At 39.9% G+C, this 21062-nt stretch overlaps 1 protein-coding gene across 1 annotated transcript in view; it reads left to right on the plus strand.

Annotated features, from left to right (window-relative positions):
• Positions 1-1130: 1130 nt before the first annotated feature.
• The window catches only part of NAPG (NSF attachment protein gamma), a 30699-nt gene continuing 10767 nt past the window's right edge, over positions 1131-21062 (plus strand). The window contains exons 1-8 of the mRNA XM_047697464.1: positions 1131-1338; positions 5447-5514; positions 7518-7602; positions 8558-8575; positions 9237-9267; positions 19079-19188; positions 19304-19370; positions 19651-19721. Of these exons, the coding sequence (XP_047553420.1) occupies positions 1283-1338; positions 5447-5514; positions 7518-7602; positions 8558-8575; positions 9237-9267; positions 19079-19188; positions 19304-19370; positions 19651-19721 (506 nt within the window). The 5' untranslated portion in view covers positions 1131-1282. The remainder of the gene's footprint in view (positions 1339-5446; positions 5515-7517; positions 7603-8557; positions 8576-9236; positions 9268-19078; positions 19189-19303; positions 19371-19650; positions 19722-21062) is intronic.

Here is a 21062-nt window from a genome sequence, read left to right on the forward strand (position 1 = left end):
TGAAACAAGAAGTAAGAGTTGGCAGGCAGGCGGGGAGATTGTGGGAATTTGGAGGAGAAAGAGGGTGTGAACGGCCATCCAAGTGAGTGGGTGAGTAATTTGACAGGAAAATGAAGTACAGTTGCTCAGCAGCAAAGACCAAAGACCTCCTTGATGTTTATGATCGTTAAATTGAGTCATGTTAACACGCTAGTTTGTTTTTCTCCAGCCACATTTCCCTCCTCAAGAGCAGTTCCAGAGTGGGTGGAGAGTTGGGGCTTTTCCAGACAGGGAGAGAAAGAGGGATAGGGAGGGCCACGGAGGTTGAGGCTTCGCTACCACAGGGTAGCTAAAATGATGGAACATGAGATCTCTGCTGGGTGAAGAGGGAAGTGTGAATAAGAACAGAAGAACAGGAAAACGGACCGAGCTCTGTTGAAGGTGAGAATTGCTGACACTAGGAAGGGCGAGCAGGAATGAGAGGAGGTAGTTCAAAAGGGCTGCCTGAAATGGACATAGTGGAAGGTACACAGTTAATAGTAATTAGTAAGGTCGAGGGAGCGATTATGGGAAGTTGGTGGGGGTGAGAATCCGAGAGGCTGCGTAGGCATTGCAGGAATTGTCTATGTGGGTATTGCAACCACTGTGAGGGATCCACTGGGCCAGGAGTATTACTGGCTGTTATCCCTGCTTGAGCACTGCAAAAGATCCGAACTCCCCGAACTTTTCATTCAAAGCCCTCACTACAATTTGTGTGTGTCCGGTGATTATTTGGCAGTAAACGAGACTGATAGTCTGTTTTGCTTACTGACTGACATACAGTTGGCGCTCAAAAGCAGGATGAATGAACACTATTCCAGCTATAGAATAAGCGTAATAAATTATGGCACCAACGTGTTTCACGTGAATGGAAAAGCAAAGCTCCACGGGGGCGGGATTTTTTTTTTTTTTTTTTTGTCTATTGTACTCCCCACTGATTTCCTGGTGCTTGGAAAAATTCCAGGGACATATTATGTGCTCAATAAACACTAACTGAGCGACTGCAGGCATGAACGGCCCTCGGTGCCCACCGCGCTTGCGCTGAACGTCCAAAGCTCAGGCGAAACCAGGCGCTCTGCGCCTGCGCAGTGTGTGCCAGAGCTGCGCCCAGACCGGTTCCCGACACTGCTTTGCCGCATTAGATTTGCGCCCTACAGGCCCCCGTAGCAGCGGGGCTGCGGCGCCGTCCCGGCTTTCACCTCGGCGTTCCCACGCCGCCTCAGCCGGGGTCTCCCCGTTCCACGTCAGGGCCCGGACCTTCGAGATGGCGGCTCAGAAGATAAATGAGGGGCTGGAGCACCTCGCCAAAGCAGAGAAATAGTGAGTGGGCGTCTCAGACGGGGGCCGCTAGGTCTGTGCCCGAAGGCGGCCTGGTCCGGGAGGTGGAGGGTGGGCCCAGGAGAACGAGCCGTGAAGGCGGCGGCTTCCCGTGGGCTGCGGCCTGGGGGCTGGGGCGGGGCCTGCTGCACCTCCGGAAGCGGACTGGGTCTCCCCGCCGGAAGTCGTCCCCGCTCTCTCCTGGGGTCTGTGGGCTGGAGGCTCTGCTGCTTTTGGTCTGGGCAGCACTCCCGACTGCATGATCCGTGGCGGAGACTGCCCTGTGCACAGGGAGAAAATCGCCTTGCTGAGAACCAGCGCTCTGAAAGACTCTCGCGTTGGGAAAGGGGATATAGATGTACCCTGAAAATTCCGCGGGGGGCTTTTGTCGCGTCCTAGTATTCGGTTCCTGGGGGTTTGCGCTACCTCAGTCATTTTATGTGTCTCCCAAGCTTCTGATACCGTACGTAGTAGGCGCTCAACAGATATTCGCGGAATTGAACTGATCCTGCCCAGTCAGTCCTTTGAACACTCCCCTCCTCCTCAGTGTCATTACTACAGCGGAATTTTTTATTCGGCTGTTAGAGACCATAAAAAGTCTGTGTGGTGCTGTGTGTTAGATGCTTTACATACCTGATCTGAGATCTTTACAACTTTCGACATACAGAAGAGATGAGGCCTGGACAAGCCTTATGATGACTTGCCCAAGGCCGCACAGTTGAAAGATGGCAGCGCCAGTTTTTGAACAGGGGAAGAAATTCCAGTTCTTTTTGTTATACTGTATTACTTCTTCCAGGCAGTGTGTAAGATCCTGGAGCTCTTCTAGTGCAGGAGATTCCTACAGCAATCTTACTTTTTTTTTTTTTTTTTTTTTTTTAACTGGGAGCAAACATAAAAGTATTAGAATAGTTTGTTTAATAAGGACCATAATAAAGCTGTGTTAACTTTGCTTTGGTAGAATGCACGTGGGGGGAGAAGTTTATTCTGTCTGGTGGAATTGAGGAAGATTTCCCAGAAGTGGTATTTCGGAACAGGGCCTGGAAAATAGGAGATTTTTTTAGACAGAAGGCAAATCCTATGAGACAGAATCTATGGGTAGGACGTCGTATGTACACAGGCCTGAAAGTATGCGGGGAGAATAGTTAATGTAGAGAAGTTGCAGTGTCAGCGGATGAGCTAGAGCGAAGAAGTTGGGGTCCCATCATGAAGGGGCTGCTCCTCAGATGGTCCTGAACCTTAGCTTTCCTAGGGATCATGTAACCAGTGGGACCTGGTTAAGTTTTTTTGTGGTGAAGGAAATGCGGCGGCAAAATGGAGAATGTACAGTGGAAGGGGAAAGTGAGAACTTTGGCATATTCAGTAAGTGTATATTTGACCCAGCCACAGGGGTTATTAAGGTAACAAAAAGTAGTTCTTAACTCAGGAGCTTAGAATTCACAGGCGGGCATACAAGTCCTCAGATGAGTAAAAATAAAATACTCAATGTTAGAATGGAGGTATGCAGTTTCAGTGGGTTTACAAAGTAAGGAAGAATTAATATCCTCAAGGTGGGAGAAATGGAAGAGAAGGGCAGGCAGGAAAGGTGAATTTCCATGAGGGTTTAGTAGGCTCATGATGAGGGTTCGGATTAAAGTAACAGTACAAGGGGCATCTGGGTGGCTCAATGGGTTAAAGCCTCTGCCTTCAGCTCAGGTCATGATCCCAGGGTTCTGGGATGGAGCCTTACATCGGGCTCTCTGCTCAGCGGGGAGCCTGCTTCCCCCTCTCTCTCTGCCTGCCTCTCTATGTACTTGTGATCTCTGTCTGTCAAATAAATAAAATCTTAAAAAAAAAAAATAAAGTAACAATACAAGGGGTGCCTGGGTGCCTCAGTCTGCCTTTGACTCACATCATGATCCCCCAGGTCCTGAGATCGAGAGCATGGTGTCTCTTGGGCTCCCTGTTCAGCAGGGTGTCTGCTTCTCCCTCTGCCTGTTCCCCTGCTCGTGCTCACTCTTTTTCTCTGTTTAAATAAATAAAATCTTAAAAAAAAAATAAGGCAACAATACAAGAGACAAGATTGGATGACGTCTGTCAGATAGAATTGGTAGGCTTTAATGACTTGACTGGATATGGAGGGAAAAACTTGATTCTTAGGTTTCCAATTTAGGAGATGACGTAGAGGGGAGACCTTCAGCTAAGATAGGGGATATTGAAGTGTGGCCATGATGGGCGGGTAGGGATGGGGAAGGTGGGTATTGGGTTCAGGCTTGAGCGTGTTATGTTTGAAGTGCCTCTACACAGAGTTGTCAGTAGATGACAGGAAAAATGGGCCAGGAGCTTAGGAGAGAAGAATGGGTTTTTCTTTGTTTTGTAGTGATAATATGGTTCAATATTTCCAGATAGTTTTGTAATTTTAATCAAGCCCCTAAAGCAAATGGTGGTTTTGTGGGTTTTGGTCCTATGGAAATTGGTCTGTTGGGCTCAACAGAATTTCCTTATTGACTCTTGACCAAAATATCAAAACCACTAAGAGAGCCATTAAATTAACCAGAATGCCTTCTCTCTTTCTTATTAGAGGTGTTTAGTTGACTGGGGATGATTTGCTATATTTTAAAATCTCTAGTTCTTTCCATGTGTAGCATGTTAGACAACTGACTGTATTGTGTTTTGAGTGGGATTTAAGAAATTATGTTAATATATAGACTATAATGAACCCTTAGGGTAGGGGTGGGGGATTAGAATTTTGTTTGTGGATTAGAATTTTGTACCCAGTTTTGTGGGTTAGACTGCTATTTAAGGATTTTATTTTTCTGAGCAATAATGTTCTTGGTAAGCTTAAAAAATTGCTCACACATTTGGATCCTAGTACATATGCAAACACAGATGTTAAATATACTTTTTAAAGAAGATTTTATTTATTTATTTGACAGAGATAGAGAGCACAAGCAGGGGGAGTGAGAGAAGGGGAGGCAGGCTCCCCACTGAGCAGGGAAATCTACCCAGGGCTCTATCCCAGGACACTGGAATCATGACCTGAGCTGAAGGCAGATGCTTGACCGACTGAGCCACCCAGGCGCCCTGTTAAATACGTTTAATTGTCAAAAAAATGTTGCTTAAAAGTTAGAGCTTCTGGGCGGTTCACACATCTGTCACAAACAAAGGTGTACTTTTGAGGGCTCTTGGGGATTCTCCGTCTTTCAATTAAGGTGCTCCTTTGAAGCACCTTATGGCGTTACATGTAAGCAGGCTTTCACTAATTGCATTGAAATTTGGAATTTGAGCTGGCATTTATTTAGCAGTTCTTAGGCACACCTAAGTTTGATGGTCACTGGGTTACTTTACACTGAAAGTTTGAAATTATTTTAAAAAAGAAATAAAATATTAAAGAAAGAGCAAGTAAGATAAGGACTCAAAATTGATTGTCTTTTGCTTTGACATCTGATAAACCAGTAGTGATCCTGGAAAGCAGCTTCTATTGTTTTCATAACATTCTCATCTTTCTGGCTCTGCTTTCTGTTCACTGGTGGCTAATTCTCAACCTGGTTTGCTGACTTCCTGTGTTGTTGTCCTGAATGTTTGTACTCTGTAGTCTTGCAGGTCACTCTCCTAAGATCTCCCTGGTGGATCTTAACTAGGTCCCTGGTGTGCCATATGCCAGTGGCTCTTAAGTTAATACCTCGAGCCTCTCCTGAGCTTCTGTCTCACGAATCTGACTGCTTGCTCAATGCCGTGCTTCAGAGAGTCTCAAGCTTTAATGCACCTCAGGGTTTGTTATACCCTGATGGCTGCTGCCACCCTGGAGTTTGTGGTTCTGTAGGTCTGGGATGGGAGAAGTTTACATTTCTAGCACATTTCCTGGTAATGCTGGTCTGGGGACCATGCACTAAGAATTTCTGCTGTGCTTCGCTATTATGCAGACATTTCAAAAGGAGAAAACCACGTCTGTGATATGGAGAGGGAAAATGGTGAGCCTGTATTTCATTGTAAATGAATTTGGGTGGAGGTGGGCGGGGTGAGGACTTCAGTACAGGTGTCTTTTTAAAATCACCTACAAAGCCATTAAAGCAGGATTCTGACTTAATAAATGTGGTTGGGAACTTCAATTGAATGTGTCTTCTTTTCATTTTAGCCTGAAAACTGGTTTTTTAAAATGGAAACCAGATTATGACAGTGCCGCTTCTGAGTATGGAAAAGCAGGTAAGTGTGATGATAGCCCTGTGACTCCAGTATATAGTCTTAACATAGGCTTACGTCTTGGCATAACTACGTCTTGGCAAAATACTTACACTTCATGCTTTCTGTGAGATTTGAACAGTTAAACAAACCTGCCCAAGCCCTTGCTTTTCTCCCAGTTGTTATTTTCAGCTTGTTGAGGGCTGAGCTAGAGATCGGTGACCTGCAGCTCTCTCGTGAGAGCGGAGGTGGGGAGGGTTAGCAGTACGTAGCTGCAGGTTTTTCTCCGCTGTTTGTGTGTTATTCTTGAACTTTAGTCAGTTGCATACTATTTCCAGGAGTTTTTGCCATAGACCTCTGTTACACTTCCTATAATAGAATAAAGATTTTTCTTTGTTAACTTTTTATTTTTTAATTTAGCCTTATTCTGAGCAGATCTGCAAATTCTTTGTGTGTGTGGCACATGTTTTTTTCAAGAACCGCACTTTTGAGATATGCTGGTAAATGTTTGTGAAGTGTTAAGCTATATAAATATTTGAATAAATTTATCTGTATATAAGACAAAAATGATCTGCAATATGCAACAGAGAAGGACCTTACCAAAAATTTAGCATTTACTCATGGAATGACAGCTTTCAGCATATGCACCATTATTTGGGATACAAAGCATAATGCAGTGTTTGAAGTGCTCTGAACACATTTGCGGTTGTGTTCCAGCTCCGCTCAGATCACGTTTGTTAGCCTAACACAGAGACCACCTACATAGTGAGCTTTTAGTAGACTTTAGTTTCAGTATATTGCCAGAGAATAAAGAAATCAAGTAAATAGAAAGCTAATGAGTCTATAACACTTTAATTTAAATCCTGACTAAATTCTCTCTGTCAAATTGTGCAAATTATTTATGTCCTATTTAAAAGAAAAATTATTAAAAGTTCAAACTTCATGTGGATTCTATGGACACCTTATACAAGAACGCTTTTGTACTGGAGGGCACAACATTTTGCAAATCTCGTGAGGGAAATTTATCACAGGTTTGTTTTACACGCATCTGAGACCATGAGTTGCTTTCATACAAACATATTTCAGGTCATATTTTCCCATTAAATCATCCTTTGTTTATTTTCTTTAAGGGGTTATGCAAAATATATTTAATCATTAAAATCATTTTTTTAAAGCAAAATGTGCAAGTCCAGGGATGAAAATAGTTCAATAGTTTATTTTCAATGTTTTATTAAAGAAAATTTTAAGAGTTTGAATTTTAAAAAAATTTTTTATACAGTATTCTTTTTTACTTATTTGTAAACAACTCTTAGCAAGTTTTCCAAAATCTGGAAGAGCCTATTTTAGGGTCACTCCTTATTGTTTTGCCCTGGTAATGACATTTTTACAACAGTGAGCAGTATATTTTAGCTCTCTGGACACTGGAGATGTCATTTGCATAGAAACCCACTAAACAGCATAAAAGCTTTATGTAAAAGAAATGCATTATTAATGTTTTAGGCATTTATTTAAAGATTGTGCCAAAGGAGTTTTATTTTATAAATGTTGAATGTATTTATTGGTCTTCTGTTTCTAAATAATTTCAAAGATGGAATAGGCTGTAGATAAAGTGCTGTTTTTATGATTAAATGTGAAACTGGTGAAGTAAGGTGCTGTCTTTAGGGACAGGACCTGTTCTTTCAGAGTATTGGTTTGACTGATGCAATCCTAGTTTCTCAAAGCTTAGGTGCTGCTGTTAAAAAGACTTGGTTTTGCATGGAAGCGGCACTGATTTATTGCCAGCAGTCTGCAGTTTGACAGAACAAAACACCAGACTTTTGAAAGTACTTCTAAGTTATTGGTAATCAAAAAGTTGTAAGAAAATTCTTTAGGAAAAAGTAGCATTGTATAACACTTCACACATTTGATTAAAATAAGGGTATTTTCTATTGCTTCCTACATGATGCAGATTTTGGTAACGATTGATTGCAAGTTTTTTTAACAATGGACTAGAAAGTCTGTTTTGTGTTGTTATTGTTCTATTTCAGCTGTTGCTTTTAAAAATGCCAAACAGTTTGAGCAAGCAAAAGATGCCTGCCTGAGAGAAGCTGTTGCCCATGAGAATAACAGGGCGTATCTTTTTCAACCTTTACAAAGAAATTCAACAATTTGATGATTTGGACAGAAGCTCATTGTTTTCTTTTGTTAGAAATTTGCTACAGGGGCGCCTGGGTGGCTCAGTGGGTTAAGCCACTGCCTTCGGCTCGGGTCATGATCTCAGGGTCCTGGGATCGAGTCCCGCATCGGGCTCTCTGCTCGGCAGGAAGCCTGCTTCCCTCTCTCTCTCTCTCTGCCTGCCTCTCCGTCTACTTGTGATCTCTCTCTGTCAAATAAATAAATAAAAAATCTTTAAAAAAAAAAAAAGAAATTTGCTACATATGGACTACAGTGCTATTAAATTAGAAAATGATTAGAAAAATTTTGTATTTAGATTCTGAATGAGCATTTACAGAGACTTTTAATCATAAGGTTCACACTGTTTTGCAGAGCTGTATTTGAGAATTTATTTCTGTTGTTTCTGCATTTGCTTGATGCTGGTTTTCCTTGGGATGAAGTGAGGGAAGTACATAGGTGCTGAAGAATGAAACAGTAGTGGAGGTATTAGAAATATATAAACTGCTCAATAAATATTTTAAAAATATAGTCTTTGTTAGGTATTTGAAGAAAGATTTTTAAATATTTTTAAGCAATAAATTTTCCTGACGTATTTTAAAACTTACTAAGTAAAAAATGTCAATTTTATCTCATTTTCCAATTATGGTTATAATAACTTTGCATTACAGTGACACTTTTCAGATTAATGGGCAGTAGACATAGCTTAAAAATCTATGTGGTGTTTCGTCAGTGTTTTTGTGAATTACGTAGTTGTGGGAGACATCAACAGGTGTGAAATGCTTGGTTCATCTGATTGTAAGATTTGTCTTTTAGAACCAGCAAGGGGAGATGACAGTGTTTTTTAAATAGTAGATCTTTGGAAACTGTTGATTTGGTTTTTTTCCTTAATTTTGACTTTGTTACATCCATTCAGTCTTTTTCATGCTGCCAAGTAAGTAAATATTTTCCATGTTTTCATGTATTTAGAGATAATGTCTTAAATGTTTTTCCATAGGTCAGTAAATTTTTCCCAAGTTATAAATCCATTGATAGTAAATCATTTTGTATCAATTTAAATAAAATCATCATTTCCATTTGTTTTGGTCTTTACCTGACCCTTAGAAACTGACTAAGTCACTCCTAACTAAGTTATACAGTGTTTACATTCAATTCACCAAATATTTTTAGGACTGTTTTCTCCAATAACCTATGAAGAAACAAGTTAGTTAGAATTTTTTTTTCTCCCTCTTTCTTGATAGTTAATAATAGTACTTGCGGAGACGAACAGTCTTTCTCCTGCTTTTGTGGAGGGCATTTACTTGTTTCAAAACTTGGATATAGGTTTGCAGATAGAAAGTCCTTTAACCTTTCTGAGATTTACTCAATTTTGCATCTGCAAAATAAAAATCCCTTTAACTCAGTTGTCTGTTGTTTCCAAGGCATCATTGCTCACAAAAATGAAAAGAAAATAAAATGTGTTATTAAAAACCTAAAGCAATATGTAGTGCCCGAGCCATTTTGAATTGACATAACTTCTCATATCTGTGGTGGAAGATTTCTCCTCCCCCTTATTTCATTAACATCTCATCTGAGAAATTGTATTCTCTTTGCAGAGCTTACGAGCAAGCTGGCATGATGTTGAAGGTCAGTAATGTGCCACAACTGTTCTGTAGGTAAAATGAATTAATAACTACAAGGTGTTAAAGTAAATTTGTGTGGAGGTTGAAAACTCTCCTAGCTGTAAGGCGAGAGTTGCTAAGATTTCTTTTCCAAAGTAATGCTAATCAGACCCAAGGGTACATGGTATGTGTCTTGATAGAGAGTTTTAAAGGTGAAATTTAAGAGAATAATACATTCTTTCATAAGTTTCTAAGCTTTCTAACCTGGGGACTGTTGCTAGACAAAAAACTATGTGAGAGATTTCCCTACTTCTGAGAACTTCAGGACATTTTAATGTAGTAAAAATGTACAAGTATATGTATTTTTTACTACCCTTGGTTATAGAAAGAAGAGATATTTGCTTGTTTTATAAAAGTTGGCATTGAAGAGAAGCTTGGACCTAAGCTATTGCTATTTAATTCTGATTCTTGTTGAGTGAAATAGTTTGGCTCATGTACCTGAGCCACTTTTCATATTTCTGCCTCTTAAAAGCAGGTTGGGAATTGATATCCTGTTGTGGTAAGAAAAAACATGTTACTTTATGGCACTTAATGACATTCATTTTCCCAAGTATGCCAAGTAGCAATTGAAATCGAACATTTCCTTTCCATTTTTATGTTCACTAATGTATTAAAAGCTATTTGAATTATTTATTATAAAGCGTTGTTTTAAGAATTTGCACTTTAGTAAAACTTGTTTTTTTTTTAAATTTCTGTGACTTTTATAATCTTGCTGATATATTTTTTAAGTGGTCATTGTAGAACATGCCAAAAAATGTTAGTAATGTATTTAGTTTTTTTTCCTTCTAGTTATTTTTCTACATACATACATTTTCACATATATACACACATAGATTGAGATAATGCTCTACACACAGTTATCCTGCTCTTTACATTTAACTTTTTAAATGTTGATTTTCTATTGTCATTTAAAAAATTACTTTGATAATGTATATCAACGGCCTTAAGAATTTTCATAGCCAAGAATTCCAATTCTGTGACTCTCTTGTAAAGAAATTGATAGCAAAAATTGATGTGTAAAAATGTTTATTGCATATTGCTTAACAAAAATGTCAGTTTCTAAATTTTTAATAATAGGATATTTAAGTAAATTATGATGCTTCATTATAAGAAACTGTTACATAGCCATTGGAATAAACTTTTTCTGGATAAAATGTACAGCCAGGTGGATATTAAATAATGCACTCCAGGTTATCAGCAGCAGTTTCTCAGCAACTAGCATTTCTTTTATAGCCAAAGGAGCTAGGTATCTGCCCTGACCTTCTGTTGTCCCCATTCCCCCTGAGAACTAGGAAGCTCCCAGATGGCTCTTGTCGTCTTGGTGTACTTTGTGCTTATTATTAGGATACATTCCTTTAAGGTACAAAAATGCTGGAACACTGTAATATATAATCCTCACAGCTTCAGTTTATATTCTAACAGCTGTGCTAAGACTTGAGTCTTCATCAAAAGGTGTTATTTAGACATAATTTCCATTGCTGTAGTATCTGTTTAATTTGAGAATTTGAAGGCACTACTTTGAATGAAGGAGAAATAAACCTAGTGGATAGGGGAGAAGACAAGAGAAAATGCTTTCTGGTATGCTCTTATGTTTACATTAAATGCCTTCGGACAGTCCTCAGCAGCATTAGAGGTCCTGAGCTCCGTGGCCCAGTGTCCATTCTGTGGGTTCAAATTTCCATCAGATTGTCATACAGACCTTCATACTCATCCCCCAGTGAGGCTTAGGAAGTGACAGTATGTAGAAGGAGGCAGGGTGAAGACACTGCTTGGACCAACCTCTGGCTCTGTCATTTTGCAGCTGTTAGATTTTTTTTTTTTAATTTTTTTATTTTTTCAGCATAACAATATTCATTATTTTTGCACCACACCCAGTGCTCCATGCAATCCGTGCCCTCTACAATACCCACCACCTGGTGCCCCCAACCTCCCACCCCCCACCCCTTCAAAATTCTCAGATCGTTTTTCAGAGTCCATAGTCTCTCATGGTTCACCTCCCCTTCCAATTTCCCTCAACTCCCTTCTCCTCTCCATCTCCCCTTGTCCTCTATGCTATTTGTTATGCAACACAAATAAGTGAAACCATATGATAATTGACTCTCTCTGCTTGACTTATTTCACTCAGCATAATCTCTTCCAGTCCCGTCCATGTTGCTACAAAACTTGGGTATTCATCCTTTCTTTTTTCTTTTTTCTTCTTCTTTTTTTTCTTTTTTTTTTTTTTTTTTACAGCTTTATAAACATATATTTTTATCCCCAGGGGTACAGGTCTGCGAATCGCCAGGTTTACACACTTCACAACACTCACCATAGCACATACCCTCCCCAATATCCATAACCCCACCCCCTCTCCCAACCCCTTCCCCCCATCAACCCTCAGTTTGTTTTGTGAGATTAAGAGTCACTTATGGTTTGTCTCCCTCCCAATCCCATCTTGTTTCATTTACTCTTCTCCTACCTCCTCAACCCCCCATGTTGCATCTCCTCTCCCTCATATCAGGGAGATCATATGATAGTTGTCTTTCTCCGATTGACTTATTTCGCTAAGCATGATACCCTCTAGTTCCATCCACGTCGTCGCAAATGGCAAGATTTCATTTCTTTTGATGGCTGCATAGTATTCCATTGTGTATATATACCACATCTTCTTTATCCATTCGTCTGTAGATGGACATCTAGGTTCTTTCCATAGTTTGGCTCTTGTAGACATTGCTGCTATAAACATTCGGGTGCACGTGCCCCTTGGGATCACTACGTTTGTATCTTTAGGGTAAATACCCAGCAGTGCAATTGCAGGGTCATAGGGTAGTTCTATTTTCAACATTTTGAGGAACCTCCATGCTGTTTTCCAGAGTGGTTGCACCAGCTTGCATTCCCACCAACAGTGTAGGAGGGTTCCCCTTTCTCCGCATCCTCGCCAGCATCTGTCATTTCCTGACGTGTTAATTTTAGCCATTCTGACTGGTGTGAGGTGATATCTCATGGTGGTTTTGATTTGTATTTCCCTGATGCCGAGTGATGTGGAGCACTTTTTCATGTGTCTGTTGGCCATCTGGATGTCTTCTTTGCAGAAATGTCTGTTCATGTCCTCTGCCCATTTCTTGATCGGATTATTTGTTCTTTGGCTGTTGAGTTTGCTAAGTTCTTTATAGATTTTGGACACTAGCCCTTTATCTGATATGTCATTTGCAAATATCTTCTCCCATTCTGTCAGTTGTCTTTTGGTTTTGTTCACTGTTTCCTTTGCTGTGCAAAAGCTTTTGATCTTGATAAAATCCCAAAAGTTCATTTTTGCCCTTGCTTCCCTTGCCTTTGGTGATGTTCCTAGGAAGATGTTGCTGAGGTCGAAGAGGTTGCTGCCTGTGTTCTCCTCAAGGATTTTGATGGATTCCTTTCTCACATTGAGATTCTTCATCCATTTTGAGTCTATTTTCGTGTGTGCTGTAAGGAAATGATCCAATTTCATTTTTCTGCATGTGGCTGTCCAATTTTCCCAACACCATTTATTGAAGAGGCTGTCTTTGTTCCATTGGACATTCTTTCCCGCTTTGTCGAAGATGAGTTGACCATAGAGTTGAGGGTCCATTTCTGGGCTCTCTATTCTGTTCCATTGATCTATGTGTCTGTTTTTGTGCCAGTACCATGCTGTCTTGATGATGACAGCTTTGTAATAGAGCTTGAAGTCCGGAATTGTGATGCCACCAACTTTGGCTTTCTTTTTCAATGTTGCTTTGGCTATTCGAGGTCTTTTCTGGTTCCATATAAATTTTAGGATTATTTGTTCCATTTCTTTGAAAAAAATGGATGGTACTTTGATAGGAATTGCATTAAATGTGTAGATTGCTTTAGGTAGCATAGACATTTTCACAATATTTATTCTTCCAATCCAGGAGCATGGAACATTTTTCCATTTCTTTGTGTCTTCCTCAATTTCTTTCATGAGTACTTTATAGTTTTCTGAGTATAGATTCTTAGTCTTTGGTTAGGTTTATTCCTAGGTATCTTATAGTTTTGGGTGCAATTGTAAATGGGATGGACTCCTTAATTTCTCTTTCTTCTGTCTTGTTGTTGGTGTAGAGAAATGCAACTGATTTCTGTGCATTGATTTTATATCCTGACACTTTACTGAATTCCTGTACAAGTTCTAGCAGTTTTGGAGTGGAGTCTTTTGGGTTTTCCACATATAGTATCATATCATCTGCAAAGAGTGATAGTTTGACTTCTTTGCCGATTTGGATGCCTTTAATTTCCTTTAATTGTCTGATTGCTGAGGCTAGGACTTCTAGTACTATGTCGAATAGCAGTGGTGATAACGGACATCCCTGCCGTGTTCCTGACCTTAGCGGAAAAGCTTTCAGTTTTTCTCCATTGAGAATGATATTTGCGGTGGGTTTTTCATAGATGGCTTTGATAATATTGAGGTATGTGCCGTCTATCCCTACACTTTGAAGAGTTTTGATCAGGAAGGGATGCTGTACTTTGTCAAATGCTTTTTCAGCATCTATGGAGAGTATCATATGATTCTTGTTCTTTCTTTTATTAATGTGTTGTATCACATTGATTGATTTGCGGATGTTGAACCAACCTTGCAGCCCTGGAATAAATCCCACTTGGTCGTGGTGAATAATCCTTTTAATGTACTGTTGAATCCTATTGGCTAGTATTTTGGCGAGAATTTTTGCATCTGTGTTCATCAAGGATATTGGTCTGTAGTTCTCTTTTTTGTTGGGATCCTTGTCTGGTTTTGGGATCAAGGTGATGCTGGCCTCATAAAATGAGTTTAGAAGTTTTCCTTCTGTTTCTATTTTTTGGAACAGTTTCAGGAGAATAGGAATTAGTTCTTCTTTAAATGTTTGGTAGAATTCCCCCGGGAAGCCGTCTGGCCCTGGGCTTTTGATTGTTTGGAGATTTTTGATGACTGTTTCAATCTCCTTACTGGTTATGGGTCTGTTCAGGCTTTCTATTTCTTCCTGGTTCAGTTGTGGTAGTTTATATGTCTCTAGGAATGCATCCATTTCTTCCAGATTGTCCAATTTGTTGGCGTAGAGTTGCTCATAGTATGTTCTTATAATTGTCTGCATTTCTTTGGTGTTCGTTGTGATCTCTCCTCTTTCATTCATGATTTTATTTATTTGGGTCCTTTCTCTTTTCTTTTTTTTAGTCTGGCCAGGGGTTTATCAATCTTATTAATTCTTTCAAAGAACCAGCTCCTAGTTTCGTTGATTTGTTCTATTGTTTTTTTGGTTTCTATTTCATTGATTTCTGCTCTGATCTTTACGATTTCTCTTCTCTTGCTGGGTTTAGGGTTTCTTTCTTGTTCTTTCTCCAGCTCCTTTAGGTGTAGGGTTAGGTTGTGTACCTGAGACCTTTCTTGTTTCTTGAGAAAGGTTTGTACCGCTATATATTTTCCTCTCAAGACTGCCTTTGTTGTGTCCCACAGATTCTGAACCGTTGTGTTTTCATTATCATTTGTTTCCATAAATTTTTTCAATTCTTCTTTAATTTCCTGGTTGACCCATTCATTCTTTAGAAGGATGCTGTTTAGTCTCGATATATTTGGGTTCTTTCCAAATTTCCTCCTGTGATTGAGTTCTAGCTTCAGAGCATTGTGGTCTGAAAATATGCAGGGAATGATCCCAATCTTTTGATACCGGTTGAGACTTGATTTAGGACCAAGAATGTGATCTATTCTGGAGAATGTTCCATGTGCACTAGAGAAGAATGTGTATTCTGTTGCTTTGGGATGAAATGTTCTGAATATATCTGTGATGTCCATCTGGTCCAGTGTGTCATTTAAGGCCTTGATTTCCTTGTTGATCTTTTGCTTGGATGATCTGTCCATTTCAGTGAGGGGAGTGTTAAAATCCCCTACTATGATTGTATTCTTGTCGATGTGTTTCTTTGATTTTGTTATTAATTGGTTTATATAGTTGGCTGCTCCCACGTTAGGGGCATAGATATTTAAAATTGTTAGATCTTCTTGTTGGACAGTTCCTTTGAGTATGATATAGTGTCCTTCCTCATCTCTTATTATAGTCTTTGGCTTAAAATCTAATTGATCTGATATAAGGATTGCCACTCCTGCTTTCTTCTGATGTCCATTAGCATGGTAAATTCTTTTCCACCCCCTCATTTTAAACCTGGAGGTGTCTTCGGGTTTAAGATGAGTTTCTTGTAGGCAACATATAGATGGGTTTTGTTTTTTTATCCATTCTGATACCCTGTGTCTTTTGATTGGGGCATTTAGCCCATTAACATTCAGGGTAAGTATTGAGAGATATGAATTTAGTGCCATTGTATTGCCTGTAAGGTGACTGTTATTGTATATTGTCTCTGTTTCTTTCTGATCTACTACTTTGAGGGTCTCTCTTTGCTTAGAGGACCCCTTTCAATATTTCCTGTAGAGCTGGTTTGGTATTTGCAAATTCTTTCAGTTTTTGTTTGTCCTGGAAGCTTTTAATCTCTCCTTCTATTTTCAATGATAGCCTAGCTGGATATAGTATTCTTGGCTGCATGTTTTTCTCATTTAGTACTCTGAATATATCATGCCAGCTCTTTCTGGCCTGCCAGGTCTCTGTGGATAAGTCTGCTGCCAATCTAATATTTTTACCATTGTACGTTACAGACTTCTTTTCCCGGGCTGCTTTCAGGATCTTTTCTTTGTCACTAAGACTTGTCAATTTTACTATTAGGTGACGGGGTGTGGACCTATTCTTATTGATTTTGAGGGGGGTTCTCTGAACCTCCTGAATTTTGATGCTTGTTCCCTTTGCCATATTGGGGAAATTCTCTCCAATAATTCTCTCCAATATACCTTCTGCTCCTCTCTCTGTTTCCTCTTCTTCTGGAATCCCAATTATTCTAATGTTGTTTCGTCTTATGGTGTCACTTATCTCTCGAATTCTCCCCTCGTGGTCCAGTAGCTGTTTGTCCCTCTTTTGCTCAGCTTCTTTATTCTCTGTCATTTGGTCTTCTATATCGCTAATTCTTTCTTCTGCCTCATTTATCCTAGCAGTGAGAGCCTCCATTTTTGATTGCACCTCATTAATAGCTTTTTTTATTTCAACTTGGTTAGATTTTAGTTCTTTTATTTCTCCAGAAAGGGCTTTTATATCTCCCGAGAGGGTTGCTTTAATATCTTCCATGCCTTTTTCAAGCCCGGCTAGAACCTTGAGAATCGTCATTCTGAACTCTATATCTGACATATTACCAATGTCTGTATTGATTAGGTCCCTAGCCTTTGGTACTGCCTCTTGTTCTTTTTTTTGTTGTGAATTTTTCCGCCTTGTCATTTTGTCCAGATAAGAGTTTATGAAGGAGCAAGTAAAATACTAAAAGGGTGGCAACAACCCCAGGAAAATATGCTTTAGCCAAATCAGAAGAGATCCTGAATTGTGAGGGGGGAGAAAGGGGACAAAAAGGGGTTCAGAAAGAAAGAAAGAAAAAAAACTATTAAACTATTAAACTATTAAAACTATTAAAAAACTATTAAACTATTAAAAAAACTATTAAAAACTATTAAAAAACTATTAAAACTATTAAACTATTAAACTATTAAAAAAAAGAAAGCTGATAAAGAAAAAATATAAAAAGAGGAAAAATAAAATATATATTAGATAAACTATTTAAAAAACGTTAAAAAAAGGAAACGGTAAAAGTTAAAAAAAATTTAGCAGAAGAAGAGAAAAAGAAAAAAAAATTGAAAAAAAAAATTAAATTAACTGCAAGGCTAAAAAATCATGGGGAGAAAGCCATGAGTTCCGTGCTTTGCTTTCTTCTCCTCTGTAATTCCGCCGCTCTCCTTGGTAGGTGAACTTGGTCCTGGCTGGGTTTCCCGTTGATCTTCTGGGGGAGGGGCCTGTTGTAGTGATTCTCAAGCGTCTTTGCCCCAGGCGGAGTTGCACCGCCCTTACCCGGGGCCGCGCTGAGTAATCCGCTCGGGTTTGCTGGGTTTGCTTTCGGGAGCTTTTGTTCCCTGAGCGCTTTCCGTAGAGTTCCGGAGGATGGGAATAAAGATGGCGGCCTCCCGGTCTCCGGCCTGGAGGAGCCAAGAGCCCAGGGCCCACTCCTCAGTGCGCCCTCAGAGAACAGCGCCCAATGACTCCCGTCACCCTGGCCACCGGCCGAGTTCTGAGCTAACCGAGCCTGCGACCGGTTCATAGCAACCCCGAGCTGAGAGTCACTCGTCGGCTCTGTCTCTGTAGCCGGCTTCCCCGTTCTAATACCGGTAAGTTCTGCGACACTCAGACACCCCCGATCCTTCTGCGACCCTGCGGGAGCTGAGGCCGCGCTGACCCCGCCTGGGCTTCACCCCAGTTAAGCCTCTGGAGCGATGTCCCTCAGCGGAACAGACTTTTAAAAGTCCCGATTTTGTGCTCCGTTGCTCCGCCGCTCGCCCGGAGCCGGCCCCTCCCCCCGCAGTCTATTGTCCCGTCGCTTTGGATTCACTTTTCCGCCAGTCCTACCTTGCAGAAAGTGGTTGATTTTCTGTTTCTGGAATTGCTGTTCTTCTTCTCTTCAATCTCCCGTTGGATTTGTAGGTGTTTGCAATCTTTAGATAAGCTATTTAGCTGATCTCCCGCTACCCGAAGTAGTCTCAGCCTGCTACTTCTCCGCCATCTTGACTCCTCCCGCAGCTGTTAGATTTTATATCCTGTTTGCTCCACAGAAGTGGTAAGGTGACGAAGGCACACAGACCACAGAAAATAGGCATATTTTTATTGTCTTCTTGATGATTTTGGCATGCTACAAGAACATGGCAAAGAATATAAAATACTGTAACTTTTAAGAAGACAGCCCATCCTTTTTACTCCATAACTAAATAACAAAAAAGTTACATGTGGAAGTCAGTAAGAATGAGACCAGCCAGTTTGGTATTGTAAAGAATTTGTCAACTCAGGGACTGAATAGTCAGACTTGAAAACAACCCTTGAGCTGTCAGCGTGGAGCCTTCTTTAAGATCTAGGATGGCAATTCTAAGTAGATAATGTCTGTAAGCTTTATGTCTAGCTTTTAAATGACTTTTATTCCTTTTTTAAGAAGAGTTTTGATTTGGAGATGATGTAAGGACCACAGGATGTCGAGACCTGTGATTTCATAGTAAGACACAGAGTTGATGTGTTGGTGGCACTCGTCTTGGAAGAGGGCTGCAGGCTCAGATGAGCTCAGGGCATGGGGAGTGGCTGGTGTGCAGGAGGTGGGCCCAGGTGTGGAGGGCAGTTAGGAGTGGGGAGAAATGCGGCCACTTCCAGGAGGCATCATGCCTCCCAGGACAGCTGCTACTCAGCCCCAACCCACAAGCCTACTGATGTCTTAGCTTGTGATCTAAGCCATAGAACAGAACCTTTGTGACTAATTTCAACCTACTGAAGTAGGATGCACTTGGAAATGAGGTACAGCCCTTGAGCTGCCAGTTCAAAGCCATTGCCATGAGCTTTATATGTAGTAGGGACTCAGTAAACTCTCAAAGAATTACAGATCTTAGAAAACAAGTTAAGAGCAAGCATTTTGGGTTCTACCATTTGTATAGTTTTTTCTGAAATTCTAAAGTGATGAACTCAGTGTAGAAATTAACCAATACCTTTTTAGTTTGGCTGAAGGAGGCTTGAATGGGGAACAGTAACCATGTGAAGGCATTTCATCTTAAATATATTTGTTGTTGTATAACATTTTGAATCATCTACTTTCATGAATTAGGAATAAAATGAATTTCAGTTTGTTAATTTTACATTTAAGTTTATGCATTTACTGCTCTGTCCTGTATCCATTGCCTGAAGGAGATGCAGAAACTCCCTGAGGCCGTTCAGCTGATTGAGAAAGCCAGCATGATGTACCTAGAAAATGGCACTCCCGACACAGCAGCCATGGCGTTGGAGCGAGCCGGCAAGTGAGTGTGGACACAGCTCTCTGCATAGGAGCCCTTGGCTGTTTGTCTTAATAAAGTCCTTTGAAAAATAAGTTTTCTATTTCTCATATAAGTTCCATTTTCTTGTCTACTATAGGCTTATAGAAAATGTAGATCCAGAAAAGGCTGTACAGTTATATCAACAGACAGCTAATGTGTTTGAAGTAAGTTTGAATTTGTTTTCCTTTGTATGCTTAGAGTCTTCAGATTCATAGCATGTAGGAAAATAGAGGAATGCCGTGGCTGCTTTGTAAAAATTTTCTGTACTCATAATTGAGCTGTATTTTTTGATTAGTGAATAAAGTGGATTAACAGCTTTGGTACTTCCCCCCCCCCCCCGCCACCTTGATCAAGTGCTGTTACTTGTTTATCAAATAACTATTGGGAGGAAAAAAGATTCCTAGATTAAAGCAGCCAATAGTTTCTTCTCTTTGATTCCTTCAGAATGAGGAACGCTTACGACAGGCGGTCGAATTACTAGGAAAAGCCTCCAGACTGCTGGTACGAGGACGCAGGTGAGATTTCCATAACCGTGTTCCTGTGTGTCCAGGTAACCCTTCGATCCCCATTTGGAACTGTTAAGTGATTTGGGGAAAGGCCTGTTAATCTTTTTGGTGTGAGCCATAGGCACACCAGGCTGCCTAGCAGAAAGAGTGAGGTCTATAAGGTAGAATATTAAATATCAGAAGATTTGCTGTTTTTCTTAATCTGATGCCAAAATGTACATGCATTGTGTTTTTATTGGTTACAACCTGGTTGAGCGGCATGAGAGAGCAGTTTTTTTCATACGTTATTAGGTTAAGTTACAATGTGTTTTTCTTGAGGAGAAATATCTGTATAGGCATAGATAACAAGCTACCCTAAGTGCTCATCCATGAAAACTGACAGGTTCTCGCCAATCAAGTAGTGTTTTTTTTTTTTTTTTTTTTTTTTTTTTTTTTTTTTTTTTAAAGATTTTATTTATTTATTTGACAGAGAGAAATCACAAGTAGGCAGAGAGGCAGGCAGAGAGAGAGAGGAGGAAGCAGGCTCCCTGCTGAGCAGAAAGCCCGATGTGGGGCTCGAACCCAGGACCTGGGATCATGACCTGAGCCGAAGGCAGCGGCTTAACCCACTGAGCCACCCAGGCGCCCCAAGTAGTGTGTTTAAATAGGGTATTTGGTATTTGTTTTTTCGTCCTTTCAGCATATGACTTAAGGCATTAGTAGTTGGACCCCAGAAACCTAGAATCCTATTGGTTTTTCCTTTGTTTTTTACTTTACCTTAATTTAAGCTTAGTAAACATTTTCTGTCATTCATAAAATTCTATTTGCCAAGATGTCGTTTAGTTGTATTTAAGGTAAACACAAGAAAACTATAAGTTTGAAGATAGGTTTTTTTTTTTCATTAACATGTGTCTCTATTTCTCTAGTGACAGAAAAGATGCAAGATAATTCTGTGAAGGAACCAAAAAACAAATGACTAAAGAATCTATTGACCCCTCTCTAAGACTGAATTAAATGTTGTCTTAATGAAGACTACAGATTCTAAAATAAAGTGGCATCAGAATAAATAATAGAATTAATAACTCTTGCATGTTGGTATTTAGATGGACTACTTTTTAAGACTTTGTTATTTGTTACACTGATTTGGTTTTTTTTTTGTTGTTGTTGTTGGTCTAAATGGAATAGTACCTTTATTTTGTTTTTAAATTAGGACTTTTGTATTAAGCCATGAGTCATAATTTAATTTATACATATCAGCCTTGGGTCATTACCTTTATCTGTCTTAATTCTCTTGGCTTCCTAGAAATCCAAACAACTGGAATGCTAACTGTGGCAATTCTCAACTTAAAAATGGTGGTAGAGTAAGTTCAG

Source organism: Lutra lutra, chromosome 12 (assembly GCF_902655055.1).
Source record: "Lutra lutra chromosome 12, mLutLut1.2, whole genome shotgun sequence".
NCBI classification, from domain to species: Eukaryota; Metazoa; Chordata; class Mammalia; order Carnivora; family Mustelidae; genus Lutra; species Lutra lutra.